General features: G+C 36.2%; 1 protein-coding gene across 1 annotated transcript in view; it reads left to right on the top strand.

Annotated features, from left to right (window-relative positions):
• Positions 1-15,941, top strand: part of VPS13D (vacuolar protein sorting 13 homolog D) — a 111,156-nt gene that overhangs the window by 16,011 nt on the left and 79,204 nt on the right. Inside the window, exons 19-30 of the mRNA XM_009289605.1 lie at positions 1,104-3,326; positions 3,688-3,839; positions 4,619-5,653; positions 6,583-6,673; positions 7,216-7,342; positions 8,440-8,620; positions 9,652-9,834; positions 12,468-12,687; positions 13,166-13,376; positions 13,513-13,684; positions 15,039-15,151; positions 15,687-15,896. Coding sequence (XP_009287880.1) covers positions 1,104-3,326; positions 3,688-3,839; positions 4,619-5,653; positions 6,583-6,673; positions 7,216-7,342; positions 8,440-8,620; positions 9,652-9,834; positions 12,468-12,687; positions 13,166-13,376; positions 13,513-13,684; positions 15,039-15,151; positions 15,687-15,896 — 4,918 coding nt within the window. The remainder of the gene's footprint in view (positions 1-1,103; positions 3,327-3,687; positions 3,840-4,618; positions 5,654-6,582; positions 6,674-7,215; positions 7,343-8,439; positions 8,621-9,651; positions 9,835-12,467; positions 12,688-13,165; positions 13,377-13,512; positions 13,685-15,038; positions 15,152-15,686; positions 15,897-15,941) is intronic.

Raw genomic sequence — 15,941 nt, 5'->3', positions numbered from 1 at the left:
TTCCAATTTTGGAGTCGCACAGATCTCTGCTCTTAGCACACGTGTCTATAGCTAGCTGAAGAAAAGTGAAAGGAAAATTGGTGTCCTTTGTTATTATCAAAAGTTAAGATCATTGCTTCTTAAACAAATCATTGCTTCTTTCCTGTTCCACTAGGATAAAAAGAAAGTACAGTGGAGCTTGTAAATAAAATTAGACCTACTTAAAATTTAGCTGAACTGTATGGTGTGTGAGGAGATGTTAAAAAAAATTGGAAGAGATATCTTAGTGTATCCATTTCCTTTTTAAAAATTACAGCTGTAGGATGAGCTGTTTTGTGGTGCAGTGGAAATTTGAGGTGTCAAGCCCAAAATTGTCTACAGTTGAATGTTTTTACTCTGGATGTTTTTGAATCATTTGATCTTTTCTAGCACCAACTAATCTTTGCAAGGTTTTAGTAGCTTCCTTTTTAGTAAATTCTGTCCTAGGGCAAACTAGAAAAAGAACACAAATTGTTTCTGCAAGGTTGATTTGTATTTCCCTGTGAAATTGAGGCATTGGGCTGTTTAGAGTAGCTTGAGCTTAAAAAAAAAGGGTAAAAAAGTACAGGAAAGTTTTTGAGGGTTGTTCCTGCTTTGTAGAATAGAAAAAAATCCTTTTCTTATGATAATAAAATGAAAGTTATATTGGGCAATAAAATTAATTGGACAAAAACTTCTGATCATAAATATATTGCAGTTAAGTAGCTCTTACCTTTCAATTGGTTTTGAGGATCAAAAGAATTGCGTAGGCAGAGTAATGGATTTTTTTTTTTAACAACTTGATTAAAAGTAAATCTTGTAGTAATAGTAAGTGGGCTAAAAAACGAGACATTAGTGTCTTTTAATAGATTCTATAATACATTGTGACTGACATCTGCATGCATGTAAAAGAAGTGTAGTAGATTTCCTGTTGAGGAAAAAAAAAAGTGACAGCGGAAGGAGGCAAGGACAGTACTGGATGTGCTTTGTGTTTAAAAAAAATACAACTTCAGACAGGATGATCAGGTAATGATGGGAAATATCCAAGGAGAGGGGAGAATACTTTGGTTTGTTTGTTTGTTTACTATTATATTTTTAATCCACAGAAGAATCTAAAAGGAGTGCAGATACTTTTTCTTCAGAAGTCAATGAATTGAGTGATGAGGAATATAAAACACCTCTTGCAACTCCTCCCAATACTCCACCACCAGAATCTAACACTAATAGTGGCGTCAAAATGTCTGAATTTACTGGATTAGAAATAAGTGAAGAGCAGCTACAAGCACACTTAATGAGTAAAAAAATGTATGAGACATACACGCTTTCATTTATGGACCTTCAGATCATGGTGGGCCGAGTGAAAGACAACTGGAAACACGTTCAAGATAGTGATGTGGGTCCAACTCATGTGGTAGAAAAATTCAATGTTCACCTGCAATTGGAGCGCAGATTGATATACACATCTGACCCAAAATACCCGGGAGCTGTCTTGTCTGGCACTCTGCCAGACTTGAAAATTCATATCAATGAAGACAAAATATCGGCTCTGAAGAACTGTTGTACACAGCTGAGTACATCTGAAACTAAGTCTTCCGATGCCCTACATTTAGGGAAAGACAAGATTTTTGCAGAGGTAGACCAGCTTGGCAGTTTGCATGATTCTGTAATGAATCTAACACAGAGTGTTGTAATGCTAGAGCAACATACCAGGGAAGTTCTTGTTGAATCTCAGCTGCTTTTGGCTGAGTTCAAAGTAAACTGTATGCAGCTGGGTGTTGAAAGTAATGGACGATATATCTCTGTACTCAAGGTTTTTGGCACCAATGCCCATTTTGTGAAAAGGCCGTATGATGCAGAAGTGTCCCTGACTGTTCATGGCCTGTTACTGGTTGATACTATGCAAACGTATGGAACAGATTTCGATCTTTTGATGGCTTCTCATAAGAATCTGAGTTTTGATGTGCCAACAGGAAGTCTTCGAGACAGCAGGGCTCAGTCCCCAGTTTATGGACCATATGATGCGCGTCCCATTGATGTAGCTAGTTTGGCAGAGAGATGCACTACAGCCTCAAATACTTCATCTGGTGGTAGCAGAAAAGATCAAGAGTCCCTGATAAAATTAGAGTATCAGTTTGTGAGTGCAGAATGCCCATCAATGAATTTGGATAGCAGTCTGCAGGTGATCTCTGTGCAGGTGAACAACCTGGATATCATCCTTAATCCAGAGACTATTGTTGAACTGATTGGGTTTCTCCAGAAATCTTTCCCGAAGGAGAAAGAAGATTCTAGTCCTCAGCCTTTAATAACTGACTTGGAAAGAGATTGGAGGGAACAGGAAACCTTCCAGTCTACTTATGTACAGAATACAGAGGTAGCAGTTGATATTCACTGGTTAAATATACTCCTCCTCAGGACAGTTGGCATGACAAATGGAGAAAAATACGGCAGAAAAATTGCAACAGCCAGTATTGGTGGCACCAAAGTCAATGTCTCCATGTGTAGTAAATTTGATGTAAATGGCTCTCTTGGATGCCTTCACCTTACGGACCTAACACAAGATAGTGTGAAGAACCAGTATGTTGTCAGCATAGGGAATACAGTAAGGTATGAAAATCTCATTGGTGATGTAGATTACTTTGAATCTTTATTCTTTAGGCTTGATGATGGAAATAGCCTTCCAGATGCTTTAAGTTTCACTTTCACAGAAAAGTCAAAAGAGGAATGTTCTCTCAACCTCAAAATGGCCTCCTTACACTACAACCACTCAGCTAAATTTTTGAAAGAACTAACTTTGTCAATGGATGAATTGGAAGAGAATTTCCGCAGCATGCTGAAAAGTGCAGCTTCAAAAGTTACTACAGTCTTGGCAACTAAAACTGCTGAATACAGTGAAATGGTTTCTTTGTTTGATACGACGCCACGATCAAGAGATGTTGCCTACATAGAAGATAATGAAGGCTATGCATTTGGATCACAACCTCTCAAAACTGATACTATTAAGCTTATATTAAATGTAAACATTGAATCACCGATTGTCTCAATACCTCGAAAGCCTGGTAGCTCTGAATTGCTTGTAGGTCATCTAGGACAAATATCTATTCAGAATTTTGTACCAGGAGAAGATGAATCTACAAGTGATAGACTGCAAGTTGAAATTAAAGATATTAAAATGTATTCTTTAAATAGCAGTCAATTTACGAGCAAGAGGGAGCCTGCAAGTGAAATATCTCATGGGCTGCATTCTTCTTCAGGTCCTGCCAGTATTAATAGCCAGGAAGAATCCCATTTTACTCGTCATGACTTCTTTGAATCGTTACATAAAGGCCATGGTATGTTAATCAGAGGACTCTTAATTTTTTAATGTAACTAGTAGATGGTACTAAAAATGTGTATTGACCATAGGTCTGATTGTATATTGTCTCACCCATCCTCCTGAAATATACTACTCAATTTTAATTACAATGGACAAGTTATTTTATTTATATCCATTTTTAGTCTCCTAATCAAAAACTGAGTAGAGCCTTTCCTGCAGGAATTTAAAAAAAACATAGCCATATGGACTTACTTTAGCATTGCTAAGAGATTCTGAGCAAGTTAAATAGCTACTATGTTATCTCTGCTGTACAGTCTTCATAGGATTGATCCATTCACTTACTATAAAGTTGTTTTCATTTCACTTTCTCTTAACAGCTTTCCACATTCTGAATAACACCACCATCCAGTTTAAATTGGAAAAGATACCACTAGAGAGAGATTTGGATTTAACTTTTCCTCTGAGTAATGAAGACTTTGGAATATCAAGCATTATGAAGATTGAAGGGAAATTTGTGAACCCTCTTCAGGTATAGTAATGTAGTATTTCTACTATCAATATGAAAGTATTTTCCTGCATAGAAGACAAGTATTTTTCAGGCAAATACCTTCAGGTTTAACATGTTGGTAGTTTAGAAATCAGATCCTTATACATCTGTTTAGAAGAGACAGTCTTAAGTCATAATAACAATGACCAAAATTTAATCTTGTTTTGGGGCATTTTAGACATCTTTATGAATTAGTCTAACTTCTACTTACCCTGAACACCTGTCACAGAAGGAAAAATAAATGTGTCACTGTTCAAATATGTTTATTTGCAGTTCTAGTAGAAACTAAGAATTAAAATCCTATTATCTTGAAAAAACCTCTGCAGGAGCAGAGATTTTAAATAGAGGAAACAAACTTCTAAAGCTAAGGAGACAAGCAATGATGGCTAAGTAGAATGTTTTTTCCCTATATTACTGTATAATCTCAGCATGGTAAATTAAGGCTAGTTTGTATGGTGAATTATTTTTAACTAACTCTGTGTGGATGCTTTTTGCCTAGGAATACAAGGTATCCTATTCTAGGACCCTAGCCTGTATGTTTCCAGATTATGTCATCTTACAGAGCTAATACAGAAGAATTGTTTTACTTCGACTTTGCATTGTACCTTGTTCTGGATTATTTTTTACTTGTGGACAAGCTGAAAATTTGTCTGGTTTCAAATTCCACAGTCTTTCCACTTGTCAGTTTTAAAATGTATGTACTGATTTTATTAATATAGGGAGCTCTAATGTGATGATTGTTTCTTTTTTCTACATTGTAGGTGGTGTTAGCAAAACATGTGTATGAACAAGTCCTGCAGACTCTGGATAATTTAATTTACAGTGAAGACTTGAACAAATTTCCAACCACTTCTGTATCTTCAACTTCTCATAGTTCTCCTTCAGCATCACTTCATAGTACAGGCACAGAATTCTCAAGTGAACGGAAGGAAAATGGCTTATTCAGCCATTCTAGTTTTAATTCTGTTCCAAACAAGTCATTAGCTATCAGGGAAACAAAGTCTTTTACTCAGATTCAAGCAAACTTTCATATCTCAGAGCTCCAGGTTCAGTTAAGTGGTGATCTTACGCTTGGTGCACAAGGCCTTGTCAGCCTTAAGTTTCAGGATTTTGATGTTGAGTTTGCTAAAGATCATCCTCAGACTTTGTCTATTCAGATTGCCTTGCGTTCTCTGCTAATGGAAGATCTTCTGGAGAAAAACCCAGACTCTATGTATAAGAATCTCATGGTGTCCCGTGGAGCACCCAAGCCATCCAGTTTAGCACATAAGGAATATCTTTCACAGTCTTGTCCCTCGGTATCCAATGTAGAATATCCAGATATGCCACGTTCCCTACCTTCCCATATGGAAGAAGCACCTAATGTCTTTCAGCTATACCAAAGACCAGTTTGTGCCTCCCGTAAGAAGCAAAAAGAAGATGCTGATTCTGAGTATCCTCTGACTCCACCTCCTTCTCCAACAGCAGACAGATCCAAGTTGCCCTGTGGAAAAAGTAACTTTGATGATTCATTAGTTCATATCAATATATTTCTAGTGGATAGGAAACATCCTGAATTTTCTTCTCACTATAACAAAATTAACCGTAGCGTAGATGTTGATTTTAATTGTCTAGATGTCTTAATAACTTTGCAAACTTGGGTAGTGATACTGGATTTCTTTGGGATTGGATCCACTGCTGATAACCATGCTATGAAGCTGCAACCTGAAGATACTCAGCAGACAATCAAATCAGAAATAAATACCTTGTCAGCTTCTCAAGCCCAAGAGCCTGTAAACACTAAGCTGGATCTGAAGGTATACTTGAGATGCAAAATAGTAATTGGATTGTCTGTCATAAAACGTCTGGTTTATAGAAACTTAAGGTGACATTTAAATCAAATGTTTTATATTCTAGTGGAGAATGTGCATAAATTCAGAAACAGTAGATTTAAAGCGTGCATAGATGTAGTTAAAAAAAAAAAGTGCAGAAGTTACAGAAAATCAAAACATTTGCAAAATGATTGGCTCCCTTGCTCTGTGACCCTTGTTAGACACGTGTATGCCACTTGAAGGGAGGCTGAAGTAGAATGCCCCATGTTCATCCAATGGAGCTCTCATGGGGAGAGTTTGACACCCACCCCCCAGCCCCATCCAGTCTGCTCTATGCCCAAGGGTCTAAGGAAAGTGCAAGTCTTGTGGGCAGTGTCTCTTGCCTCCCTGCGATAACACGGGGCACAGACTAAATGTCTGTGATCTCTTAAATGATAAAGTTGCTTCAATATTAAAGACCTGACATACTGAAATTGGCACTGAAATTGTGCTGTTCTAGGTAGTATGGAGTTTATTTAAAAAAAAAAAGTATATACTTTTATAAATATATATACATATATGTCTATAAATATGTATAAACATGGGTTGTTTTTTGTTAAATTATGTGTATATCTATAGACTTTGCCCAGAGGTCCTGCAGTCTAACTCAAAAATGACAAATCTTGAAAGAGAAAAGGACGAAGATAACAGTGCTAGGATTTGTTGATGACCTGATCATTTTAAGTTGCTTGGGAGACCCGTTAATGTGCAAACAAGGAAGTAAAAAGGTTGCTTTCCTCCAGTGTCTCCCAATCAGATAATTCTTGTTCGCCATTTATGTGTTACAGTGCAATTGTCTTGAAAAAAACCAAGATGATGTTCCAGCTATGAAGTCCTATTGTTTAATACCAACCTGTTCCTTTTTGTTTGACCAGGTTCATTCTTTATCGTTAGTACTGAATAAGACAACTAGTGAGCTTGCTAAAGCCAGTGTGTCAAAACTTGCAGCTCACTTGGAAGTGATTGGTGAGTAGACTGGAGGGCTCAGGATGTATGCAGTTTGAAATAAAAGGAGGTGTGCACTGGAGTTGTGATTTGAAATGCTTTTATTTTGGTGCTTATTGGGTTTTTTGTGTGTTTTGTTTCCTGGGGAAGATGCACATTCTCTTCCCACTGCTTCTTTGCTTTTCCAGGCTTGATTTTAAATCCTCGCGTCCCTCCCAGTTGTCAAACCCTTGATCACTTTTGCTGAGATTGGCTAGGATTCTAATACTTCACTTTCACAGAGCAGAACAATAGTGTATATTACTGTTTTAGAGAAGATATCTAAGTTTTCACAAATCAAAGTGGTGTGATCACATTATGTATGTAAAGCATAGATTTTTGTTTGGGTGAATATAGTCTTCGTAGCAGAAAGACGTGATTTTCTTTGAATGTGAGGTTTAATGTTTAATTGAATGCGATTTATTTAATTATTTGTAACAAGTTTATCCCACTAATAGAAACTTTAGGGTTTTAGTAACTTACCTGCGTTTGAGGATCCTAATTGTTTGTCTTTTGTTTTGCAGAGGGAGATTTAGCCCTGCAAGGAAGTATTGGAAGTCTGTCCTTGAGTGATCTTACAGCTCATGGAGAATTTTACAGAGAACGTTTCACTACAAGTGGTGAAGAGGCACTCATTTTCCAAGTCTATAAGTATGAATTTAAACTTCTTGTTACTCGATATTAAGACCCCACCCCCCAAAAAACAAACCAAAAACCAAACAAGCCCCAAAAAACAAACCCATAACTGTCAGGTCTGCATGATTCTGCTTTGGATGCTTGTGACTTAAATGAGACTTTGAACATTTTCGGTCATAAACTTAGGATTTTTAGCTTTTCTTTGTCCTGCAATGTACATGGCTTACCAGGAAAAACAGGTTTTTATTTCCCTCTAAATCTGTTCTTGAAAGTATTTAGGTGATAGTTTGTTCCTAGATAAAATAGTAGTTGTTTTTTAAAAGTTGGAAGAGCTTTTCAACTGATGAAATAGATTTTTCCATTGCTCCTTAATTTTGGAATTAAGGGTTTGCTTTTGTCATAGTGTACTCTTGAAGTTGTTCTGCTTTGTGTAAAGTAATAGTTCTTATCCTGTGATGTTTCATGGTTTTCCACCCCCACCTCCACCCACTAGAATTAATCAGATTAGAAATTACCCAAGTAATATTATGGAATTAATTTCAAATGTAAGAGCACACTGATTCAGAGTTGAATCTACATATTGTCATGCAGTAGAGTACTTAACCTTATAAGCCACTGTTCAGATGTATAAAATCGCCAAAGGTCTATCTGTTAGATGTAGACATTAGAGGTACGTTCTAAATGAAGAATTTTCCTGTTTGCTTAATTAAAACTCAGTAGCACTTAAATATATGTAATTTAGAAATAATTACTATAAAACCAGTTTTTCATATCTATAATTGAAATAGTTTTAATTTATATACTATGAACATCAGTTAAATCCTCTGTTATTATTTTGAATGCAAAAAAATGAATAGCGCTATTTGTAAAATAGCTAAGATAGCTAAATTTTACTTTCAACCTCTATCGTAGATACGTAGCACTTAAATATATGTAATTTAGAAATAATTACTATAAAACCAGTTTTTCATATCTATAATTGAAATAGTTTTAATTTATATACTATGAACATCAGTTAAATCCTCTGTTATTATTTTGAATGCAAAAAAATGAATAGCGCTATTTGTAAAATAGCTAAGATAGCTAAATTTTACTTTCAACCTTTATCGTAGATATGGGAGGCCAGATCCATTGCTACAGAGGGAGTGTGATATTCGTGTTACTCTACGAATGGCATCTGTTCAGTATGTGCATACTCAGCGTTTCCAGGCAGAGGTGGTGTCTTTCATCCAACATTTTACTCAGCTTCAGGATGTCTTGGGGCGGCAAAGAGCAGCAATTGAAGGACAAACAGTATGTCTGGGTTTTCTTCTGTTCTTTCCTAGCCTACTTTTGGAAGTTGAAATGCAGTATAAAATCTATGTTAATGCATCAACTCAGTGAGTTGAAATGATGGGAGGTTTTAGAGTACTGGTGTTAGTGGAGATTACTCATACTCATCTTGTTGTTAAAAGACCTTATTTAGGACCATCCTGCTGCTGTTTGAAAGTGTAGAATACCAAATTTGCACATTACTTAAAACTTTGGCACCTGGATCCTGCTGTATGCACTGATACAGGTGTTTTCCTATCTTTGTGATGCTAGACAAAGGGGCTCAAGATTTTATCTTGCCTTTTTCTCCACTGTTCACCAGGTAGTTATAATACCTGAATAAGGAGAACCAAGTGAGAAATCCTTCTGTTCTGCTCAGGTGTATATCTTTGATTAAGTATGATGGCTGGTAGACTGAGAAAATCAGATGCTGAACTTCTGCACAATAGAGTATATAAATAATCATGACAGTCGTAGCCTATTTTGTACAAAACCTAATGTGGGGGTGATGAATATAGGTAATAGCAACAGTCTTGTTTAACAAGTCGCTTCTCACAGTTGGAAGAAAGACCGTTAATACTTGCATATATTAAAATGCTTCATTGTGCATCAGTTAGGAAGTTAGAATCTGATTTTGAAACATCTGTTCTAAATGATGGGGTTTTTTTCCTTTTGTAAATAATTTTTCTTAAGTAATCTTTTCTGTAAGTAGTGAGCTGAGTGGTGTCTGTTATGCCTCTTAGTTGGGTGGTGACAGTGTGCTTCACTCCTGACTGCTGCACCTGTTGCACAGGTGTGTGCTGTTTGCATCCTCGTCCTTTTTAACTAGCCTTTATTCTCTGCCTAAAACAAGAGTTCGAGTTCTTTTGGGGGGGTTTTTTTGGTATAAAATTTTATCGCATCTTAATTTTGTAAATCAAGGAATAGTGTTCCTGAATTCAGTACTAATCAGCGTGAAATAATCACCCATTCCCTGTATTTTTTTTTTTTTAATGAATTTTTGCTTTTCCCAGGTAAGAGATAAAGCACAGCGAGCTTCCCGAGTTCTTCTTGATATTGAGGCTGGTGCTCCTGTTCTGCTCATACCTGAAAGCTCAAAGTCTAACAGTCTTATTGTGGCTAATCTTGGAAAACTGAAAGTCAAGAACAGATTTCTGTTTGCGGGTATGCCGGGTACTTTTTCACTAAAGAACAAGGTAAGAACATTACTTCTTAATTTAGCAGCTTGTGTTTTTCCTAGTTCTTGTGCATTTTATTTCTATATCAAAATGGTAAATGATTCTTACATTTTACTTTATGTATACACTTTGTACTACTAGTAGCGAAACAGCCCATGGCAGTGTGCTGGCTAGTCTCCTGGATCTGGCCTGCCACTGATTGTACCCAGCTGCTCCCTTCTGTGCCTGCACCCGGGCTTGCTTTCTGAGACCTTCAGGGCAGAGGGGAGACTGTTCTGTGGAACTCACTAGAACTGGCCTTGTTAGGAAGCAGGACCCAGTTGGGTGCACACCTGAATGTGGGAGCATAACGGGCTTTCAGCTAACCCTGTTTAGTAGCTTTTTCAACTCTTCACCAAACAAAATGTCAACAGTGTGAGTAGCAGAAAATAGGGGTCTGTATTGGCTGAGACTTGCTGGAACACACTGGAGAACAGAATTGGTTTTAATTTTTTTTTTTTTTCCTGCTCTTAACGAAACTGAGTGTGTAGTTGCTTGCATTAGGTGAAACCTAATGAAAGGTTTCCAGTGAATGCTTGAACCCAAGGCTTAGGCGCAGAACAGGGAATAGTTGGTGTTGCTGTTGAGAGATGCAGCCACAAAATTTGGGGTAAGGCAGGTCCATCTTGGATGGCTTTTTGTATCTAACCTATGCAACAAAATGGGTAGTTGTTCTGGGAACCCCCTAATCCCCTTTTAAAGGGGGGCAGAAATTAGGTGGACTAAATTGCTACAGCAGTTTTGTGGCATGTCTGTTACCTCTATGTGATTTATGTCTACCAATGTCTTTACTGTAAGGGAATATTGGACTGTAATATTGAGTTGTCTTCTGTACTCTAGTGTGCTGAGGTTTGTAAGTGGTAGATACCTAAATTAATGTTAAAAGTTAAAGGATGTGTGCATAGTAATTCTATTTCAACTTAAAAATACTGTATTACGTAGTGCTATAGAAATTTGGGGGTTTGAAATGGGGTTGGGTGCGGTTTGGGGGGGTTTTTTTGTTTGTTTTGTTTTCATTTTTTCTTTGTTCTATGTTTATTTTTGAGGATCTGATTTTACAAGGCAATGCATACAAGGATCCAGTTTTATTTGAGGTATTTCACATCTTTATAGTAGTGTTCAGGTGCTCCTCATTCATTTTTAAAAAAAAGGAAATTTTCTTGTGGAATTTAGCACTTCAAAAGTTCCTTTGTATTAAAAATGATGTTTCTGTTCTAAAGACTGCTGAGTTCTGTAAGAATTGGATTTAAATTTGTTGTGGTGTGCTCTTTATGCATGTCTGAGGAGCTATTAATTTGGATTTACTGCAAAAATTCATAGATTTATAGATGATGCGATGATTTTTCTTTGCATGTACTTTTCAGTCTTGTCTTTACATTATTAAGTTAAATGTTAACGTCTTCAAATTTTTAATCTTAAAATTCTTGATCATGGCTGCAATGATTTTTCTAAATGAATAATAAATAATATTTAAAAATTATTAATCTTACTTGCCTTACGTAGTTAAAACCAGAAAGGAAAGTTTATGAGTAAGGATTGTACAGTGACATCAGAAGCTGGATACAGAAAGAAGATGGGAAATGATAGTAACAATACTGCAGTCATGGGTAAAGTGACCAATCCCAGAGTAAGGGGCAAGTGGATCACTAAAGACAGATGATTGTTCTCTGCTAGAGCATGTGAAGCTGAGTAAAATTGAAACATGAGGTTAATAAATTTAAATCATGACAGACTAAGTGAACCCTGAAATTGGCTTTGGACTTTAAAGGTAGTGTGTAAACCTGTTTCGCCAGACACATGTTTTTGAGAGAATAAATTCCTAATGTTGATGTGACTATTTTACGAGCAAACGATACCCTTTGCAGGTTTTTGATGCTAGACAGCATCATGAAGGTGGAAAAGCTTGTAAGATTTCCACTGGGTATGTGGTAGAGGGGAAGTGTCTGAAATGTTATACATCAATATAAATGAGCTTTTCTTTTTTCACCCATGGGGATTTTAACAATGAGGGCAGGGATTTATTCTGTCTTAAACTTAGCTACTGCAGAAAAATTTTGGGACATATTTTGGTACGATGACTGAAGTATTTAAAGTGCATAAAATGATAATTCTGTGTGTAGAAGTGTTTGTTCACATATTCTAATAAAATATTAAGTTGCTGACATCTTGCAGAAATAATGGCATATGTTGTTTTCATGACCTGAAGATGTTCTGCAAAACAGCTTTAAATATTTAACAATCTTTATTCTACAGAAATGCTTGATATCTTGACAGTCTTACCCCTCTATTTTGTTTTTAACTTCATTTACATGGGGGCTTTGTTTGGTTTTGTGCAAAACCCACTGATGTTGAATTAATTTCTCATTGAAAACATTTCACAACTTTTTTAAAAATGTTGCTGAAATTTTTTTTTTAAAAGAAAATGCTTTAATCTGATGTTATGGTTATAGGAAGAGAGTTTGGCCATCTTTCTACAGTAAAAGATACTGGAATTCAAATAAAATATTTAGTTTTTTGAGAGGGGTTTGTTGCAGCTTGAACCTTGGTGTATTTGTTCCTTAGAATTTAAATTAAAAATCTATTGTTAATTACATAATTTCTTTCATTAGCAGGATTCAGTTCAATTTTCATCTCCTTTGGGAACCCCAAAACATATCATGAAGAAAACAACAAGTGCTGATGAATCAAAAGTGGTGATGGAAGGATTGTTCATGAAAAAATCATCAGGAACAAACATTTCTAGGCTGAAGAGTGAGCCTGTGTTGAATACCTTGAGTAAGCAACAAGGGCAGCAATCAAAGCTACCTATTGCACCAAACCCTGACAGCCCAGGTGTGTGACAAATAGTAGAAACCCCATATAGCTCTTCTTTTTCCTTGTAAAATAATGCAGTCCAATTTTGCTTGTATCTTATGTGACACTGAAAAAGTAAGGCTCTGGGTCTAAAGATTGTAGATTTAAAAAGAAATGACTTAGTTTCAAGGTTCATTTTTGCAGCTTAAAGGATTAGGGAATTGTAGTTCAGTTTCTGGAAGAACAGTCCTGCAATTTGGGCATGTTTTGAGATGCATATTGCAGACATATAAGGAGTATAGTTGGACTCTTAATTAAGAGTTTACATTTACCTGTGAATGAGCTTGGTATCTAGTAGTTACAGATTGTGATGAGGGTGAATAAAAAAAATTAAAAAAAAAAAAAAAATCGGAATAACTTCCAGGAGAAACTAGATTTCTTTTTAAAGTAAGTTGCATTAGTTTTGTACAGATGCTTTTTTTCCTTTCTTAATATGTTGTCTCCTGTGCACTTGCAGAGGATCACATCTGCCTCTTAGACTGCATTGTGGTTGATCTGCAGGACATGGACATATTTGCTGCGGAAAGATATCAGAGAGGGTATTCAAAGGCTGTGGAAGATACAAGTGCGGACTTGAGCTTTCCATCCTACTTTGTGAGGCAGACAGGAGGAAGCCTATTAACAGAACCTTTCAGACTGAAGTTACAAGTAGAGAGAAACTTAGACAAGTGAGTTAATCTAAACAGGATCACTTAATGCTGTCAGCCTAAAGCCAGTGTTCTAGATGCCTTTTATTGTATCTTAAAAGTATTGCCTGCTGTGTTATAGCACCTTGAAATACCGGGGTTTTTTCTGTTGTTGTAGAGAGCTAAGTCATGCAGTTGCAGACATATCAATACATGGCAATCTGTCATCAGTCCATTGCTCTCTGGATTTGAATAAGTACAAACTGATACGTGGACTGCTGGAGAACAACCTTGGGGAGCCAATAGAAGAGTTCATGCGGCCTTATGATTTGCAGGATCCAAGAATTCATGTAAGAGGAACCATATGCAGTTGAAATTCTGTCTTGAAATGTCTGGGGTTTTTGCTGATTAGGCTAAATATCTGTTATTTTCTTGTAGTTTTACCAGGTGGACTGGTAGATTTGAAAAAAAAAAAAAAAAAGAAAATTTAGGTAGGCAAACAGCGAAGGAACGTTTTTGTCTGTAGATACTCCTGTGAATTCAGGTTTGTCTCGGCAATACTGTTGTGCTTTCAGGTGTGGCTTGCTCTTATGATGGCTTCATGTTTCTGAGATTCTAATCTTCAGAAGAGACGTGTGAGAAACAGCCATCATTGCTTGTATTTGTTAGTTCATTTTAGGTCTGCTGAAATATATCAGTCGGGGAAAAAAGTTAACAAATCTGTGAAAAGTGTACTTTTTTTTCTGAAGTATTTAAGCTGAGCTGCTATTGCAGTATATTATTGGTACATTAACAAGCTTTAAGATTTTTCCATTTGAATGGAGCTTTTTGGAGGGACATGAAGGTTATCCTGTAATCACTTGCAGGGTGATGATTCCTTTCCCATGGTGTCTATGACACTCCTAAAGACTTAGGAGATTATGGAATGTGTATTACTTTGTGTTAAAAGCCGTCTTTTTGTTCTATAAATCTGAAAGAAGAATTTCAGTAATAAAAGCTGAGCCTTTTTTTTTTTTTTGAGCAGGTTCTCAAGTATCGCCTATTTGGCTGTTGTCAAATACTATCCTTTCAGGAAGAGTGTGGGCAGCATCTGGGAATAATCTATATTTATCCTTATTACTGGGAAGGGAAGTTGTTGAATAACATGTTTTCTCTTGATCTTGTGGGGCTTCTAAGCATTGTCTGTGTTGCATGACTGTAATCTTTGCTTAAGAAGCAAATATGTGACCACAGCAGGGGGAAAAGTTGCTAGGAAGCATCTAGGATTCTCTTTAAGAGCTCAGGGACGAATGAGTAAAGTTCTACTAGTACAAGTATGCTCTTTATGTCAGGCTTTTCACCTAAAACTTTTTTAAAAAAAAAAGAAAAGTTTCAGAAACTACAAATCTGATTTAATAATAATAGAAGGTACCTGAAACAGTTTGAAAGAATTGTTGACTGTTTGTTTGGTTTTTTTGGAGGGATGACAATGGCAACATTTTGTTTAAGAACAAAGAAGCTATAGAACAGTAGTGTGAAAATGGTTAATAGACATTTTTCAAGTTGAAGGCTACACTGTTGTGAAACATAACTTTTTTCCCCAGCAATGGTTAATGAAACTCTTTGAAGGAGGAAGACACTACAGCTGTTTGCATTTGTCTGAAATATTAATTCAGGAATGAAACAGATGATCTTAAAAAGAATGTTGGTGTTTTCCACTTTCAGACAGTTTTGAGTGGAGAAGTGTATACTTCTATGTCGTTCCTCGTTGACATGGTTAATGTGAGTCTGGAACTGATGGATCCAAAAGGAAAAGACGGATGCAGCTCGTTAGCCAGGTATGAATTGTCTTTTGTTACTGAATACCTTATCCTAAATACTCTGCTCATCTGAGAGATTATAGGACAGGAATTAACATAATACATGAAATGATGGTTTAATAATGCAATGAAATAGAATTTCTTAATTAGAGTCCAAATTGAGAGTTTTAGCTGATCTGAAAGATGAAAGGGAATGACACTGTTCAAAAGATACCATCTGTGTATTTTAAGTTGTCCTTGAAGTCACAGTTCAGTAATCAGTTGACTTGCCCAGGACAAATGGTATTCTAAATAAGAAAATGTTGAGAGGTAATCTTAAAAAAACAGATTTCTGCTATGTTGTTTTGGGTTTTTTTTTAATCCAGAGGTTCTGTATCAGTGGAAAATATTATTGCATACAGTACAGATCTACTTTCTATCTCTGTGACGTGAGATGTGATTATAGTTGTTTTAGAAAATACGTAAATGAAAGATATCAGCAGTATACCATGCATACTTTTAAAAGAAGTCACTTCTAGAAATAAATGTATTGTTTTGCTTTTTATTCTCCTAGGTTTGATTTTAAGAAATCCAAGTTGCTTTTTGAAAGCTCTTCAAATGGAACAAAGTCTGTAAACTTGGTTTCTCATTCCATGATGGCATTTGACACACGTTATGCTGGACAGAAGTCTACTGCAGGCATGCCGAATGTGTTCAATTGCATCTTTCAGTCATCAAAGAATACTAGTAGTCCAGGAGCAATCCAGATTGAATTGCACTTCAGGTTGGTAATTCTGGGATTTGTTTGTTTGTTTGTTTTTAATAATGA

This window comes from Aptenodytes forsteri, unplaced genomic scaffold, assembly GCF_000699145.1.
Source record: "Aptenodytes forsteri isolate BGI_AS27 unplaced genomic scaffold, ASM69914v1 Scaffold61, whole genome shotgun sequence".
Classification (NCBI taxonomy): Eukaryota; Metazoa; Chordata; class Aves; order Sphenisciformes; family Spheniscidae; genus Aptenodytes; species Aptenodytes forsteri.
Note: the sequence above shows the minus strand (reverse complement) of the source record. Positions and strands in the feature narration are given on the sequence as shown.